We start from the raw sequence: 19646 nt of genomic DNA, 5'->3' as shown, positions 1-19646 counted from the left end.
ATTCACTGGCTTCAGATGCATTGAAAAAAAGTTGTTCAACTGATAAAAAATTATGCTGTTACTCAACGTTTCATTGTCTGAAATAAGCAACCTCTTGTAAATGTCCATCAAAATTTAATTATGGCAATTGTAAAGATTACATTCCTGGAAACTGCAGATTATTTTTCAGAAAAGTTGCATGTTTTTCCAAGCCACATTTTACTGATAAAACATTTGGGTACTTTTTATACTGACACGTTTAATTTTCATTGGCATTTGTTCCATTGTTAAGTTATTTTGGACATGGCAGCATTACAGATTCATTTTTGTTTAGATAAGAATTCACTTTGGATAGGTAAACTTTTCCCATGATACAACACGTCAATTGTTTTTTATGGTGGGATTATAAGAAGGTATTATTTTATCTGTTAACTTGCTATTAACAAATGATTTTAAAATATCTTAATAATTTTTCTCCACATCAATTTCCCCTTTACAGAAGAGCTTAAGAAATTGATTTCTACTTTGTCTGCGCAGTAAATGGTAATATCTCCCTTGCAATGAACATGCTTCAAACGCTTGCTTAACTGATCAAAAATGCAATAATATTCTGCTTTATGCAACTTCATTATAGTTTAGTCAAATATGTTAAGTTCATTTATGGTGATTATGTAAGCATATTGAGAAAGCTTTCCTAAATTTAGCCACCATCTACATATAATTTATTTCCAGTTATCAGCAAGATGTAATTTATTTGTACGAGTTGATAATCAAAATCACAAATTTGACCACTTTGGTAGTGGTCAGTACAATTTAACCACTGTATTTTTCCCTTAACATAGGCATGAGAGCCAAGGGAGGTTGTTGATGTGGGTAACACAGATCCAAGCCATTGCTGTCTGAGTAACAACATTCACTAATCCCCAACCATCGGCAAGTTACTCAATTTGGAAATTAAGTAGAATTTCATGACTTTGAAAAGGTAGGTTTCTAAATGAATTGATAAAGGCAAAGTAAATTAAATGTTTTGATGCTAAAATTTACAGAGCTTAACAAACAGAAGAGTTTAGAAAATGGAAACACACAAACAGTAAAAGGGCAAGTTTAAGTTTATTATGAGTTTCTCTTTTTTTTTTAACCCAAAGGAGAAACACTTCTCGTCCAAAGGAGAAAAGTTGATTACTGCAACATTCCTTAGAATATTAAAATAAATGAAAGGGGTTGGAGTTTAATTGTAATTCAGGTAACTGATTGATGGGCTGTAATTACAAACATTTGTTTTATTTATTTGTGTATTATAAAGCATTCATAACCAAACATTCACTGGTCTTTTATCACAAATAATCATTTATTACAATGTACAGATCTTACATCATTGTACTGCACATTAAGAGCACAAACTGTATTGGGAAGTGTATAAAGCAGAGGATACTGTCCCAACTTCATCTGTGAAAGTTCAAATGTACAGTTATAAAACATTTAAAAAAAAACTACTGTTCCTTAAAGAGGAAACGGCAAAAGCCTGCAGCATAGAAGTTTAAAAGCATGATTGAAACCTCATTATATTAAGACTTTTATTTTGTAACTTTAAATGTAAGATATAAAACCAATTCAATAGCCCCAGTACTATTATGAACCACAAAAGAAATGCTTAAAACATTTCAATATTTTTCTTACAAAGTGACTTTGTTGTACAACAGATTTTTTGTTGTGCTTTACCAAGGGATAATGACTGTGTTTGCTCCAGTTCATTTTAAATACTATACTATGTAGCATAAATGTCAAAATAAATACTGCAAAGAAAATCTAAAATGGTCATAAATGTTTTCAGAACAGCTTTTGATCAGTGAAACTGAAACCTTTAGACAATTGGTTTGGGAAACAATATCCTATCTATCAGTAATATATGCCAGTCAATTAACAGTTATTACATTGGAATATATATAGGTTCAAGACACTTCCCAGTACAACATGACAATTTATTGATAAGATTTAGTACTGTAAGTGTCAAAATGACAATGCATAAATGAAATCCAACTAGGTGTTGACCAATCTTCTGTATAACAACATTCCTTTCCAAACTGGTACAAATTAGAAATCAAATACCAAACGATTAAACCTTGAAGTGGAATAACAGTATTTCAATTACTTTTTAGGTGGACAGTAACGCACAAAGTAAAATCTTTCTTTTTCCTACCAAAGGTTGATCAGAAAAACTATAAGCTTTTAATTTAAAAGCAGTCTTCCATATCTCAGGCACAATATGGGTCTATGTTCACATCTAAGCAGACACCAAATGATTATTCCTTTTATACTTAACTAGAATGACATAATATATTTACTGAGAATATTGTACTAATGGCTCCCAATTAGGCAATAAAAAAAACAAGAAACAAGCATGAAATATCAAATTAAGCGAAAAAATTGTTATTTTTAAGTAAATATATGGTATCACAACTTTCCATTCCTAACAATCATCCTACTCTGCAACTGCCAAACATTTGATTTGTATATCAAAAATAAATATTTATTTGAACAATTTATGGAAGCTATAATTCTAAAGGTACTACTAGTCTAAACTGTACATTATAAAGAAAAACATTGAGAAAAATTAAGTATTTTCATCTTAAATATTAAAACTGAATCGTTTTGACAAATAAACAAAACATGTTTTTTTTGTGTTAGCTGAATCTTTGCATTCAATAATAATAATGTTTAAACTGCTAATGTTTCAACATTATATCAACATTTTGATATAAGCTCTTGGAATGCTTAAAGAGTTGAGCTCCCAAATAAAAATCAGCTTTCAGTTAAAAAAAAACACTATTCAAAACAATAAAAAGCAAACAAGTATATGCCAATTAGGTGATCATGTGGAATATGGCTAATTAGTTTGTGGAGCTAACTGAAGATTTTTTTCTTCCTTCACTGTTATGTGACAATTTATGCTGCACCAGTTTTACAGAAACAGCCAACACCTTTCTCAGTTCTTCATAAGACAGTCAGCAGACTACTTGACCTTTAACAATATCATCAGGTCCAATCCTGTGCAGATGCACATTCTTGGAGTCATGAGCCAACTGAAAAAGAGTACAAAATGCAAGCAAAACCATGGCTTTTAACCCTCCGTCAATTTTAATGTTTAATTTTTCCCACTCCAAAATATGTAATTCAGCACAGACTGAAGACAGACAATTGCTAAAATCAAACCAAAAAGACTGACTTATGAATGGTTGTACTTTTTATACATTATCAATAAATTACTTTGACACTAATCCAGAAAGATAAGTCTCCATAAGTCTGCATGCTGTAAAATTAAAAGTAATTAAAAACCAAACAATCGACTCCAAATGATTCAGTTTCACTGACGTTATCCCTGAAGGAAAATCTAATGTCATGATTGTGTATTATGATTTGACAGTATGTGTCCACCATTTAAAAACTGCTACTTACGATTTAAAAAGTAACTTTGCAGCTATGTAATGCATAAAATGGTGGCCACACATTTGCAGCCCATTTATGGAAAGAAATCTATCTGGGTTGGATGTGCATCAACAAAGTCTTCTCATAAGAAAACAAATCCTGGAACGATATGAATGAACTGGAGCCTCTCCTGAGTTGCTTTCTTGGTATAAACTGCTGTGCTCAACACTTAAGTAGAACAGCAGGAATAGGAACACCGTTCTGGAAGTCCTCATCACGGATGGGACTGCAGGTAACATTAAGTGAAAGTTCTTGCGTAGAAAGGAATAATAGTCTAAAAAGATTCAAAAGGAGTCAATTTTCCACAGGGGTAGGAGTCTGCAAAGGCTGGCTGATGATGACCTGCACCACATAGTCCTTGGGGATTTTCAGCTCCTCCAATTTCATTTTGTCTGTCAGCGGTCGGCCAGAAAAGAACCATCTCTGGCTGGAGGGCTCTACTCCCTCCGTTGTGTGCAAACGTCGTTTCATGTGATAGACTGTATCAGTACTGCGGACAAGAAGCTTCAGGTCTTTGCCTGTGGAGAGCCGCAGCCGCAGCTGACATTCTTGTCCAGTGTTTGGTGAGGGTTCTGGGATGTCCAGAGTCTCCAAGTCACTTTTCTCTTCAATCATATTGATTGGAGGTGCAAGGCAGTAAACTGGAAGTTGATACCTATTCCCAAGTTCATCATAACATTCTGTGAGGACTCCTGTGAGCGGAAGGCAAAAAGAAATAGTCAGTCACAAATGACAAACATTTCCTGTCATAGGCAGGAAGATTCATTTTTGTGCGCATATAAGCATTAAAAATAAGGAATAAAAGCTATTCTATTTGAACCACCAGTCTCATCTTTAAATGTGGGAAGCAGATGTAAATAATTGGTGAAGAAAGTTCCTTTTAGAAAACGCCGACTTGGAAACTCAATTGCAAAATGCCATTTTTTATCTCCAGCATAATAATAATGCAATTCAAATTCAATTCTTTCGGCAGTGAAATTTGTCAATGACCATTTGGATTGGCCGTGCAAATTTCTAGAATTAAATGAAAATACTTCAGGGTTTTATTTCTGCAACTGGATGCCATATCCTCTGCAATAAAGATTGGGACGTGCTAAGTAGACCCATTATCTTCGACGATGGAACACTGCTGCACAGGAACAGGCCCTTCAATCTACAATAGTTATGCTGACCATAATGGAAAATTAAACTAAACCCATAAGTCTGCAGGAAAAAAAAATCCTCCATTCCCTGCTTGCTCATGTGACTGTCTTACATATCGCTATCGTAACTTCTTCCACCAGCGCCACATCATCCCTCACCCCCAATCTCTCCCCAACATGTTACAGTGAAATCAATTCAAGTTTGTCCAACCTTACGTTATAACTAATCTTCTCTGATCCAGGCTGCACCCTTTCCAAAGCCTCCATGTATCATGCATTTTTCTATACCTCTGCAAACCACTACCTGAATTATTATTCCCCTCCTCTCTGCATTGCACCAACCTCCTTCACCTCAGACCCCTTTCACCCAGACGCATAAGCCCCAAGTACTTTCCTACACATCTCAGTCTCCAAGCCTATCAATCGTTTGGATTGTTTCCTCTCATATTCTGAAGCACGGGTGCCAATACCTCGATTTCCTGACCCACAAATCTTCAATAGCACCATCTTTTATCCTCACTGTTTACTTCTTTACCACACTTGATCTTCAGTAGAATTCTGGGACATTCGCTCTGATCCCTAGCAGTTTTCTTGTCCCTGAAAACCTGAGGCACTGGCCCAATAATTATTTTCCAATATCCCCAAGATATACAGCAAATGTCTAATCTTTATTTTGCTCTTGAATCTTTGGTGCAGCTGAAGCTTGGCCCAAGGACCCCATGCCCAATGTTAGGGATCGAAAATAGTAGTGTGATTAATGAAGGAGTAAATTTTAATACATCAAACAAAATAGTTCAAAACCAAAATCATTAGAATTTACATGATAATCAAAAATATTATGGGCAGGCATCTAATTTATGTTAAATAATTATTTGCAGCTATTCCTTATAACAGTCGCGATCATACGTGTAGTGTAGTTCCAGAGTATTTGATTTTTATTACAGAATTCAAATAACCAACAATTTAATTTCACAAATTTTTAAGCTAAAAGAATCACATGATCATCCCTGAATAACATATTCAGGATCTTCTTTCTGATCTATGCTTTTGAAATATTGTGCTGTTGCAAGTAAGAATGTTGTTGTTCTATCTGGGGCATATGACAATAAAACACTCTTGACTAGGATATTCTTAAGCTTATGACAGGTCCGTTCAAGAGTATGATAACGGAGGGTGAGAAAACAGTTATTAAAGTACAAATAAGGAGAGCTTGGAACACAAATGCAAGCTTTTCTTAAAATTATTGATTCTGCCACAACTCAATCTGTGACGACCCTAGAGACAGTGAAAAAAAGATTTTCTGGGCTGACGGATGTCTGTTACAGAATGCACGGAAAATGGCACGGTTGGATTGTTTTTCAAAGCAGAGAAATAGAGTGAACATGATCTTGATAGGTTGAAAAGTGAAAATGGAGGCTACCTGGACCTTAGTGCAATGATCAAGACAGATCAAAAGTGATTTGCAAAAGATCTACAAATGATGCAAGGACATTTTATTTTACAGTTGTATGATGCGTAATCATTTGCCTTAGTGCAATGGATAGATTCAATATTTACTTTCAAAAGTAAAATTGGAATTGAAAAATGTTGTATACTATGTGGAAAAAGCAGGCAATGCTTCTGAATGGAATCCACTATAAGCAGTCAGTATCTTGCCTCTGATGCCATGATTTAGATAGAAAAGCTTAACACAGAATTAACTAGCGCATCATTTTGAAAGGTTAAAGGCTAGAATCAACAAAAAGAAAAAATTGTTGAAAAAAATATGGACTCTTTCACTTTCAACAAATAGGTAAATATAAATTATTGCTTAAAACTATTTGGATTATTACTGAACAGGACCATTAAATGAAGTCCTTCCTTCCCAACATTTAATTGACTATTGCTCAGATTAACCATTAACACTGTAAAACAATAAAACCATATTATAGAAAAGTGAGATTCACAAAACAGCTTCAAAATCCAAAGCAAATTGCAAGCTCCTCTTATGACAACATGACCAGGAAGCATTTTGATGTAAACAAATCATGCAACGTGATTAGCAATCAGGACTATGTAATGAAAGATAAACTCAATACCCCAGGATGGAACCTTTAAAGATAGACAAAATGCTGAAGTAACTTAGAGGACCAGGCAGCATCCCTGGATAGATGGAATGGGCGACGTTTCGGGTCGAGACCCTTCACACCACTTCAGTTGTGAGGAGAGTTCGGATAAGCTGGATTTATTTTCTTTAGAGTAAAGGAGCTGACAAGAAAAGTAAGCATGCAGGTACAGCAGACAATGAAGAAAGCTAATGGTATGTTGGCATTCATTGTGAGAGGATGTGAGTTTAGGAGCAAGGGGGTCCTACTGCAGTTGCACAGGGCCCTGGTGAGACTGCACCTGGAGTATTTTGTGCAACTTTGGTCTCCAATTTTGGTCTCTAAAGCTGTGGATTAACAAGTATCATATGTTATATGCCTTTGTAATAAAGGATCCTTTATGATTTGTTAAACCACCTAGTGATCTCCTATCTTTAATGATTTGGAAATATTTCCTTCAAAGTTACTCTATTCAATATTTCTCATTAGTCTATAATCCTTTCCTCAAATGCATTGCCTCACACATTTTTGGATTAAATTACATTTAACAGTTTCTACCCATCTATCCACATTGACCACATCCAATTTTTGTGTCATCCCATCCTCAAAATTGCATCCCTTCCATTGCACCTCTAAATCATTAATGTGAACAATAAGCAAGTTACATAATACAGTGTCTCGTGAAACACGTGGTAACCAGCTTTCAGTCATAACACCATCTGTCAACCTGTTACTGAGCCCATTTTGGTTTAAACTTGGCAGTCTCCCTTGAATGTTACGTATTCATTTTTGTGAACAGCCTCTCATGTGGGACCTTGTCCAAAGTCTTACTGAATTCTATGTGCACTGCATCAACCAACACATGACCCTTTTAAACCCAGCTCAAAAAATTTAATCAAGTCAGGGAAAAACATGCCAAAGTTAATACCGCTCATTTAAAAAAAAAAAAGAAAAAAAAAAAAATCCAATAATATCCCCATTATTGAAGATAAGGTTACTGACCAATAATTATTCTGTTTAGCATTTTCGTGCTTTTAAAAATAAAAAGTAAACCCAAGCACCACTTTTAAAGCCAGAGGTGATTGAAAAATAATGTCTGGAGCCTCTGCAAATTTCTTCTTTGCTTATTTTAATAGCCTACTTTTCTTAACTGTTGCAACTAATATAAATGGCTTGTACCACTTTGTAAAACACAATGTGGTACAAAGGTGCTTGTGGATAATTTGAAACACTTTTTAAAATCAATCATACTGAAGACAACTATTGATGGCAGTCTTGCTCTGAACTAGATATTTGTTTTTCTTTCAGTTGGAAGACCAATTAAAATTAATACCATGGTCACTGTGCACTTCGGGAATCCTTTCTTCAATAGAATGTTTCTTTCTGTCAATTATACTGCCCTTTGTGAACAACGTACACCACATCTTTGGCCGTAGGATTGTCATGTGGTTCTGATGAAGGATCTTCAATCTGAAACATTAATTCCGTTTATCTTTCAACAGATACTGTCTGATCTGCTGAGCATGTCTAGCATTTTTCTGTTTTGTTTATTTTTCAACTATTGTGATTAGCTGGTCCAAATAAACAGGATGAAATATTTCCTACTCCCAGTTGAAAAGGTACCAGAGAAAAAGAAAAGTATATTTTGTCCTGACAGGAAACTGCAGATGCTGAAATCTTGCACAAAAAAACAAATAGCTAGAGGAACTTAGCAGGTCAGACAGCATCTGTAGAGGGGATGAGTTTCAGTTTAAAAGGTCCTGACCCGAAACATTGTTTGCCCATTCCCTCCACAAATGGTGCATGACCCGTTAAGTTATTCCAGTGGTTCGTTTTTTGCACGTCTTTGCTCCCATTCTCATTCGAAGAGCAAAGCAAAATTGTCATATAAAAATAACCAATTACTGAAACAAGTATACTTGGTGTGTGGAATAGAAATACAAGTTGGGTACAGTAGAATATATTACTTTAATACTTGGTGTGTCGTACGGATGTAAAAATTGGGTATAGCAGAAGGTATACCTAAAAAATGAAGATTCATAAGCATTGTTCAACATTACAATACATTAAAACCGATCAATGTGATTTCATGCAATACCAGGCCAAGCAGCATTGTGGCCCACTCAAATGCTCCCTGAAATGGTCAAGAAGGAAGTGCAGATGCTGGAAAATCGAAGGTAGACAAAATTGCTGGAGAAACTCAGCGGGTGCGCCAGCATCTATGGAACGAAGGAAATAGGCAACGTTTCGGGCCCAAACCCTTCTTCAGACTGATGCAGGGTGGGGAGGGGAAGAAATGAAGAGGAGCCAGAGGGTTGAGGGAAAGCTGAGAAGGGGAGGAGAGAGCAAGGGCTACCGGAAATTGGAGAGGTTCAGGCCACCGGGATGCAGACTGCCCAAGCGGAATATGAGGTGCTGCTCCTCCAGTTTCCGGTGGTGCTCACTCTGGCAATGGAGGAGGCCCAGGACAGAAAGGTCTGATTCATGCTCCCTACTCCCTGAAATGGCCTAGTAAGCCATTTAGTTGTATCAAAACCACCATATTATGTTCAATACGAATTAAACTGGCCCCATCAATGGATTTGGACAGAGCCAAGATGCATCGAATACAAAAAATGTTGTAACTCAAACTGGAGGAAGCCCTCCCTCTTTTCCCCCTTCTCCTCCCCCCTCCTGAAGTCACACCTATTTCCCCCCTCACCCTTCCCATCCACCTACACTCCTTCCTCTAGCTTCACAAATCACAACTTCAATCCTTTTATCTCACACCTTTCTGTCTTTTCATCTCCGGCTTTTATGCACCATCTGTCGACCAAAGATCCCCTTATCTGAATCAACCTATTACTGGTCAATCTTTATCCTACCCTTCCTCTCTTCCTGCTTTGCTCCCCCCCCTCCCCCACACAATCAATCTGAGGAAGGGCCCTGACCCAAAGCAACACCAATCCATGTTCTCCAACCCATTCCAGCTCTCTGTGACAATTTTGTAATGTTTTCCACAGAAATACAAAATAACTGATGTGCTAATTAAAAGGCCATTCCTTCACAAACAAGTCAATTGATTAATATACCGTATTTCCCGGCAATGAAGATGCACCTGCGTCGAAGACGCACCCCAGTAGTTACCCGCCAACCACCACCTCCACCGGTTGCGCCTGTGCCGAAGGACATCATGGCTGGCTGGCCACCAGAAGGCGCTGAGGGTGCCGCCAGTGCCGCTGTCCGGTCCGCTACCCGAGCTACTGAATGAGTTGCTGGCATGATCCCTGCCCCCCTCCTTCTCAACACTCCTGCCCTCCCCGCAACGTTACCCCTGGCGGCCCAGCCAAGTTTGCTACTTTGTGCTGATCTAGGCCAGACTGTGAAAGGAACTCTCCTCCCCCCCCCACCAGCAGCGCTGTCCTTTTAAATCAGCTGCCAGCAATGAGGGATAAACTTGGCTATCCCTCAGTACAGCAACATCGCTCTTGATGTTGCTGTACTGAGGGATAGCCAAGTCTATCTTTCTTGGTTTACAATCTAACCTTCAGCCTCCAAGACGCAGATAAATTTTTGGGCCTTATTTTAGGGTAAAAAATAGCTTCTTCATTGCCGGGAAATACGGTAATTAACTCACATAATCATTTCTTCCAGCCAATACCCCAGACACTTGCTCAGCCCCCTTCCCCGTTTTATTTCCTTAATCACTACAATTTGTGTTCTGTCGCAGATGTCTATTAATTGCTTGCGATTCTTTTTGTTGGTCAAAATGTCCCTTGAGAGGCCTATCAAAAGTCATGATGCACTGATGAGATCAGGATTAAGAAATAGACAAATAGACTGTAAATAGCTGTGAAATTTACAGGATGGCAGATAACCACAATTTATATGATTGGCCAAGCAATAAGAACAGTATGCCATTTAAAGTTATGGTAGTTGGCAGTAATGAAACATGAATATCATGAGAGTCTCAAACTTATAAATAGGTCCATTGGAGATTCCAGATAGCTGCCTGGTTGCCAAACTTTGCTAAAAATGGTCTTGACCACATCTATAGGCTGCCAATCACCGTTCATATATTATTGGTGTATCTAAAAAGATATAAAGTACAATATAATTTGGTACTAGGAGAGGTTGCAGCAAAATATTTGAACATCTGCCTGCACTGAGATGGATTCAATAAAGTGCAGTTCTGGTTCCGAGTTGCTCCACAACCACAACACCAGCATTGCACACACCCTTTTGTGAATAAAATACTGATTCTGACAAAACAAATCTGTAATAAATGACAAAAAATGGCAGGTATTTAAAAATGTGATATTTAAATACATTATCCATGGATGGGTGGATATTTTAAAATATTTATTCCTAAAATAAACATGTTTTCTATTATACCAACCAGAATACCTTAAAAGCATTTAACAGTATTTAAAAAAAATAATTGTAAATCATCTATTTTTACTAAAATCTCTTTTCACTAATATTTAAACGTGCCTTCGATGAAGTCTGAACCGTGTATTTTAGCCCTCATCAAGGGTCCACTGAATCTCTTTATTCTGTACTTTTAAACATAAGGGTTTATCATTTGTATTTCTGTCCACAGTGAAAGCCTCTTTAGCAAGAAGTTTGTTTTAACTAAACTTTGTGAAAAATGCTATTATTATCCATTTTGAGATTAACTATTGTTCTTGTTGCGCTGCGTCATATAATGATGTGCAATATTCGAAATGTAGAGAACACAATGTATCAACTGCACAGCCCATAAAAGCTAAAAGAATAAGCTGCTGAGCCACAGATTTCAGTCTGGTGCAATTAACATACTGTATCCTGTGAAACATTAAAGAGATGTAACACTGTGGCAGGGACTAAATCAGTGGGGGAAATTTGCTATTGATTTAAAGTCTGAACGAAGAAATTCAAAACAAATGCTAGATGATGTGATTATGTGAATACGAGGGGAAAAAAAGACGATCTCTGCAACATTTCAGGCTTTTATGGGCCAAGGTATTAATGCTGTTTTAGAAGAATTAGGAAAATCTAAACTTAAATGTATTCCAATATTTAGTATTTTTCTGACCGGCACAAGGAATGGAGAACGGATTAGATCTTTTGAAAAGATGAGTAAACGAGCCATTTGACATACTTGCTTTCATCGGTTAGGGCAAGTTGGGACATCATGCTGAATGTTTTCGGTGAGACCATACTTGGAATATTGAGCAGAGTTCTGGTCACCAGCTATAGGAAGTTTGGAAAGGTGCAGAAAAGGTTGACAAGGATCATACTGGGCTGGAGGGCTTGACTTGTATGGAGAGGCTGGGACGTTTTTCCCTGGAGCCTAGGAGATTGTTACATTACGGCCTTTCATTGTTACATGCACCATTCAGCCTTTAGTATGTTATTTTAACCCTTAAAATTAATATAATGCTATTAAAAGGCCCTGTATCTTTGAAAATCCTAAAGGAAAGATAACTTTGTTATTGTGAGTCTAAAACTCTCTTGCCCCTTAACCCCCTTTCACCAATTGTCTTTATGATGTGATTTTCTATAACACAAGGTTTCTTAGGAATGTAACTATCACGTTATGGCAGAACTCTCTGTACAAGCTATAACATAGGGTAGAAATGAATACAATCAAGCAAATGATAATGCTCAATAATCAACTAATTTCTGGATTAGTCTTGCAAAAGGAGACAGAGTCAGTGCACCCTCACAATAGAAACAAAAATGACACCCATTGGGAAATTATATGCAATGGAAAAGCAAAAATAGGGAAAATGGAGGAGAAAGATAAATCATATAAAATGATCAAAAGAATATACAATGCATAGAGGATGCAATAATTGGGAACACAAGATTAAGGAACAGAAATCTGGATGGAAAAAAAAAATGCTGATTATTGGAGAAATTCACATTGCCATCCAGATCAGTAATCAAAACAAAATTGCAGGCATAATCCTAAAGATACATAAGTGCAAAGTAATATGACACCACAGTTTGTATACAAAAAAAGTATCTATAAATTTCAAAGAAGATAAGCATCCAAACAAAAATCTTGAAACAAAATGTTATACTGATGGCAAAAGGAGAAATCAAAATTCCACCACTCAGAATGATCCAAATCAGAGGGAAATAAACAAAAAAGTTAATTGCACATTCTACATTTTTGAAATAGTAGGATCAGAGATTCTGTGAACCACAGTTGTTTTCAGCAAACTATGAGATAAACAACACCATAAATTGCAAGCAACATGCCAATTGATAAGCCTTCTCTAAGGAGATCAGGTAAACCAAATAATGTCAGAATGTTTTGATGAAATGGTTGGATGCTTTCAAGAGTTTGAACACACTTGCATCGATTCCCAATTAAACCCAATAAAACCCTCCCAAATAAAGAACTGGTTCCAGAGTAGGTGACCTTTGAAAAAGAACGTTGTGATGCAGCAGAATGGCGTAAAATCACTGGATCTATATTGATGAAGGAATCGAATGAATGGCTAAGGATATGTTGAAAAACAAAATCCTCAGATCAATAATGAAAAGGGCCTACAACCAACCCCAACTCTTTTCAACAAATAGGAGGGCAGAAATGGACAATGGAATGCAAATATTGATTAGAAATCTTCGCTGTTGACATTTAACACACTATCAGGATGACAAACATTCCAACGTCTACCTTGGAGTTTGTCGAGATGTGTTTTGGTATAGAAGAGAGAAATCTAAGCAAATGCAAAGAAATAGTAAGCACAGCAGGCAACAGCGTGATCAATGGAAAAATGATTGTGCACATGAAGCAATGGAGCAAACAAGTAAGTTTGGTAAGGATGCTCCATAGTGCCTGTTAAGTGATGGAGATAAAGGCCTTAGCAAAATTTTAAAAAGGCAATGTAATGTGAACAATGCTGCTCCTCGATTGCCTCTTAGAGTCAAAGAAAGAAACAAGAAATTTTATTAACTGTAGTGTAATGGAAACCAATATGACCAACTTAATCGTGCACCATGTCATCACAGAATGAAATGTCGGACCACAGAACAGACAGCAAAATGAACTGCTACTCTGGCTACAAAAGAAAATCAGATCAACCAACCAACCAAAATGCTATTTTATATATTACAAGAATAAATAGAGAATATATTATATCATTTATGCGGTGTAGGATTGCACATGAGGCAGAAAGAATAAACAGTTTATTGAGACACATATTTTAGTCTGGAAGTTTCATTTATACTGTTTTGGTAAACAAGCCAACACAACTCTTGTTTACCAAATTCATGTTTTCACCTGAAAAAAAGTCTGCTTCTTGAGCTCATCAGTCACAGCTGTAGCTAGGACATGACCACCATTTATTTTAATTTTAAATAAAGTTGTAATGGCAAAAAATCCCAGTTTTGGACAGTACTTTGTATGCTAATACGTAAGCAGTAGCATTTTACACAATAAATATAACTTTAGCTAGTCTGCTAACCATTCAATGCAGCTCATTCAAAAAAAAAAAAAAAAAAAACTATAGACCAGTTCATTGGCTATATTTAAGAGGGAGTTAGATGTGGCCCTTGTGGCTAAAGGGATCAGGGGGTATGGAGAGAAGGCAGGTACAGGATACCGAGTTGGATGATCAGCCATGATCATATTGAATGGCGGTGCAGGCTCGAAGGGCCGAATGGCCTACTCCTGCAACTATTTTCTATGTTTCTATGCTTCTATATCAATGAACCTAAACAAAAATAATTTCAACCCAATGTCAAAAAATTGTTGGATATTCCAGAATGTAAAAATTAAAATAAGTTGGGACTCACTGGGGTATCAACTAAAACATTTAATGCAGTATTTTATCTTATTTATTGTCATTTTACACCATGATTGGCATAATACCCAAGATATCTTACAAACAAGGACAGGAAATCTGAACACAAAATATAACTTTTGAGAAGTTACTTTAAGTTGAAAGATATGTACAGGTTAGAAAAAGTTTAAGAACAGTTTAATTCAGCAGTGATAAGGACTGGGGGCAATGAAATTTCAAATTGATTATAACCACTACGAAGGCGACAAGTCTTCGGACACATTATCCTGAATGGAAACAAATTAGTTAGAATGGGAACGAATTAGCTTTGTTAAGAACAAAAAATAAAAGCAAGAAACTTCAGAACCAGTCTTGTATTAACAATAGAAATATTACACATAATTAACAGCAAAAAAATAAGTTTTTCATTCCAGATATGTGTGCCTGTGGTTGTAATGCACGAGGCTCCTACCTCCATTCATCTCAACCTACCAAAACAATAAAATCATTCATCATGACCAGTTTGATCCATGCTTCCCCAAACACTGCAGAATCTACCTGACATTTAATATTCAGTGTCTTTGATATCACAAAATGATCTGCACATTGTACAACTCTAGATAACAGCCATTTAAATGTTTTAATCAATTTGTTTTTAAACATTGTTTGTAGGAAAGAACTAGACACAAAATGCTGGAGTAACACTGCAGGATAGGCAGCTTCTCTGGACAGAAGGAATGGGTGACGTTTCGGGTCGACCATTCTTCAGACTGAAGAAGGGTCTCGACCCGAAACGTCACCCATTCCTTCTGTCCAGAGATGCTGCCTATCCCGCTGATTTACTCCGAGCATTTTGTGTCTATCTTCGATTTAAACCAGCATCTGCAGTTTCTAAACATTCTTTGTTCAACTCAGTAAAATTTACTGAATGTGACTTGCTTGAGAAACAGATGTGCTGCTGGCTTTGTATATGTCTGAGAAGTTCCAAAGAAACATCATGTTGTGTCCAAAATTCCAACAGGAGGGGTTATAGATACTCGTTACCCCACCCTCATACATTAATGAAAGTAGCAGGACTGGCCAGTTTATATTCCCTCTGGTCACTACTGATCCTTTCCTGACGTCATTATTTTTGTAATTGACAAGTCTATATTACAATTCCAAGAATTTTGGAACAGTATAAAGTGACCGAGAACAGAACAGTAGTTGCTAAAGCAGAATTACTGAAAATAATCCTTTTTTTTTGGGGTTGCTGAATTTTTAAGTGTGTATTCCAAAAAAAGGGAGAATTGTTAAGGCCTGTGTACTTAAGACCATCAAATTCCCTGATCTAGTGTCAATTTTTTTAGAAAGGATATACGTACCGAGTTGTAATATTTTACCATCATCAAGACTTTTGTAATCTCACATTACGAAATGTCAATGCAGAACAGTGATCGTTATAGCAAATTACATGATCTGTTATCTTAGTGGAGTTTGTCAGTCCATGAAATAATGTATTAATTAAAATAAAGCTTCATAAATTAATATTGTCCCTTTCCCTGCAGTTCTCCTGGATGCTGGGAAGAGGGGAATGCTTCATTTTTAACTACCCTGATAAGCTCCATCGCTCTCGTGCTTCTGGTTCTCCCACCAACCATCAAATCTCCACCCCAATTTCCTGCCCAGATGACAGTGTATTGTTGAAGGAAGTGCATTTGAAGTTGTAGACAGAAATCCTCATCACATATACGTAGTTACTTGGATGAACATTTGAGGAACTACAATGTTCAGGCTATGGGCTGAAGAGCTGGGAAATAGGATTAGCAATTTACCTCTTTCTTTGCATGCAGGGACATAATTATCCAAATGACCACCTCCTTGCCAGAAATTGCTATTCCTTTACTTAAAAAACATTACTAATATTGAAGTACCATTTGAACCACACAATTAATACTCATGCAATTTTTCAACCACATAAGAAATGACATATGAAGCTTCAGGGTAGACACAAAATGCTGGAGTAACTCAGAATCTATGGAGAGAAGGAATGGGCGATATTTCGGCTTGATACCCTTCTTCAGACTGATGTCAGGGGAGGGGGCGTGACAAAGATAGAATGTAGGCGGAGACAATAAGACTAGTGGGAGAACTAGGAAGGGGAAGGAGAGAGAAATAAATTAGAGAAGTCAATGTTCATACCGCTGGGGTGTAATCTTTAGGATTATGAAGTTTCAGGATTTGACAAGCATGTTAATTAGTCAGCCTGCACAATGATTATACAAATTTGAAAGTAATTCTGATAACACAAAGCAACCTACCATGTGGTAGCGTGATACTTGCACCATCAATGATTGCCTGAGCGAGTTCATGATCATTACTTTCAAAAGCATGTGCTGCAGCCTTGAGGGCATCCCAAATCTCCTTCCGACCTTCAAAAGCAGGTGCTGTGTCCCAAAATTCATCTCTCTTACTACGCAACTGTCCATCTGTCATTGGATAATCACTTTTCCATTTTGGTTTCTCTTTTTTTTTCAGAGGCTGATTGCGACCCAAAGCCACTGCAACAAAAAAGAAAAAAAATCGGGTGAGGGAAAGAAAAGTAAATACATGTGATTTACAGGTAGTCTAATAATTGAATATACATTCTAAAATCAACAGTCATGAAATAATGCATTGAAGTTTGGAGTTCTTGTGACACAAAATTTGTGATAAACAATTGTTTTTAAATTATACCAATCAAAACACCATGTGTAAAAAAGAACTGCAGATGCTGTTTTAATCGAAGGTAGACACAAAATGCTAGAGTTACTCAGCAGGACAGGCAGCATCTCCACGGTGTGCACGAAACAGTGATCAATTCAGATATTATTAATCTGTTTAAATCATGCTTTACAGTATGTTGCAGACATTCGGGAGATGTAAGCTGGCTGTAGTGCTAGTGAAGAGGAAGAGAAGGTGGATTTTACAAAATACAGGTGCACAACCTTTTATCCGAAATTCCAAATAACGAAAAGCTCCGAATAGCGGACATTTTTTCGGTGCTTGAAGAAAGGTCCTTGAAGACGTTCACTGAGGGCGGCCCGCAGAGTTGACGAAGAAAGGGGAACTAAATCCCCATTCATAAAAGAGAAGGTGAGGGTATATTGCGCGGGAGGGTTAATAATTGACAATCTGCTGCTGCCTGCCCGTGGAGTTAAAAAGTTCCCACGGTAGACTCACGATACACAGTGTATCGTGAGTCTTGCGTGGGAACTTTTTAACTCAGCGGGCAGGCAGCAGCAGATTGTCGCTCCCTTCAGCTTCACCCCACCTACACCCCTCTGCTTCCCGGCCATGTGTGTGACCCCTTCCCTCCCCTCTCCAGCTCCCCGCCCATTGCACCGGCGCGGGGGCTTTGCACTGTCTTCACGTCGGCGATGCCAGCAGGTCAGTGCCAGTCACCGGAGACGTCAGGACCAACAGGACACCGACCCCCAGGCCCACTGCAAGCATGGAGATCCCAGAGACCCACAGCCAGCAGCAGCCCAGCCCCGTTCCAACTCCAGAGGAAAACTGTAAACTGGCCGGAGACGTCAGGACCACCAGAAGCCGCTCCCCGATGGGCCGCTACGGCGACAAGTGGCAGTTCGCCCACAGCCCGAGCTGCGCCCCCTCATCGGGACACCGACCCCCAGGCCCACTGCAAGCACGGAGATCCCAGATCAGCAACTCCAGCCCAGCCCCGCTCCAACTCCAGAGGAACACGCTCCCCGTAGGGGCAGAAGCTGATGGTGTGCAAGGTAGTCTTGTTCTTGCGGTGGCGCAGCTCGGGCTGTGGGCGAACTGCCACTTGTACCTGTAGCGGCCCATCGGGGAGCGGATTCCTCTGGAGTTTGGGGAGGGGGGTATTGTGCTGTTTGATCGCCCCCTGCTATCCCAGGGACAGGGAGACACAGCGGCTTTTAAGAATGGTGGGCAATCACTTCCAAAGTTCTTCCCACACAGTCAGTACACCTCTCCTACACTTGTCTCCTGCACTAAGATCATCTCGCAGAGAATGATCCCAGCCTAACCCTCCCTATTCTATCCCATTCTGCAAGAAAAAACTACATTAAAGACTCAAACCTGCGATCGAGTAACTGCCGGGATCAAGGCGTAAACTCGCGACCTTGCGGGTATGAGCCGAGCACTCTACCACTGAGCCAGCCGTTAAAATCTACGATAAAAATCTTCATTCCGAAAGCCGAAAAATTCCGAATTCCGAAAAGTGTCTGGTCCCAAGGCTTTCGGATAAAAGGTTGTGCACCTGTAATAACTTTCTAATTCACAGTTGAAAACCATATCCACCAACAGAACACAGCATACACGATGTGCTGGATTACATGTGCAGTGCCAGGTCTTCCTGTGCTAAATAGCCACATATAATTTACTCTGGTGTGCATTTACCTGGGGTAACTGTACAAGGACCACTTCAATGGCTAAGCTGGGGAGGGGCTTTTCTAGCCAAGAAATTGGTCATAATTTTAAAAGTTTTTAATGCCCACGTCATTCAGAGGCATTTATAAGGGTATGAGAATTGAAATCATAATTCTTTTCAAATAATGGTAAAGATTACAAACATTAAAATGAACTAATTCAAAAGTAATGTACCTTCCACTTGGCCTTTAAGTATTCTTTCTAATTAAAATCAAGTTTCAATTTGAGCACAGCAGGTTTATTTGTCAATGTAGTGGTGGGCCATTCTTGCTTTATGATGAGTGAATGAAGGTCTGAGGCTTCTATTGGTTTCAAAGGTTGACACCAGCAACCCTCCAGCAAAATTCAGTACAATACACCCCTTTACATCTCACATACAATTTACAATATGCAACAGCATAAGGCAGAGAGGTGTTCAATAATGTTTGCAAATGATAAAACCCAAAGTGTTAGAGTAGCTCATTGCACCAGGTAGTATATCTGGATGACATGGATAGACAATGATTTGGGTCAGGACCTTTCTTCAGACTGATTGTAGCAGTGGAGAGGAAGCTGGAAGAGAGGAGAGTCGGTATGCAAATCTGAATGGGATTAGGTACAGGAATTCCAATCTTTCTGGCCTGGGCCATTCCCATACCAGCCTTTCTGTCTTGGACCTTCTCCGTTGCCAGAGTCAGGGCACACACAAACTGGAGGAACAGCATCTCATATTCCACCGTATGATTGCACAAGTGTAATTTGAAGGGACTGACGCATATATA

At 38.2% G+C, this 19646-nt stretch overlaps 1 protein-coding gene across 1 annotated transcript in view; it reads right to left on the bottom strand.

Moving 5' to 3' along the window:
* Positions 1-1308: 1308 nt before the first annotated feature.
* Positions 1309-19646, bottom strand: part of ubtd2 (ubiquitin domain containing 2) — a 61787-nt gene continuing 43449 nt past the window's right edge. Inside the window, exons 2-3 of the mRNA XM_055643004.1 lie at positions 16749-16988; positions 1309-4154 (exon numbers count right to left, since the gene is read on the bottom strand). Coding sequence (XP_055498979.1) covers positions 3757-4154; positions 16749-16988 — 638 coding nt within the window. The 3' untranslated portion in view covers positions 1309-3756. The remainder of the gene's footprint in view (positions 4155-16748; positions 16989-19646) is intronic.

Source organism: Leucoraja erinacea, chromosome 11, assembly GCF_028641065.1.
Source record: "Leucoraja erinacea ecotype New England chromosome 11, Leri_hhj_1, whole genome shotgun sequence".
Classification (NCBI taxonomy): domain Eukaryota; kingdom Metazoa; phylum Chordata; class Chondrichthyes; order Rajiformes; family Rajidae; genus Leucoraja; species Leucoraja erinaceus.
This window is presented reverse-complemented; position numbering and strand designations above follow the sequence as displayed.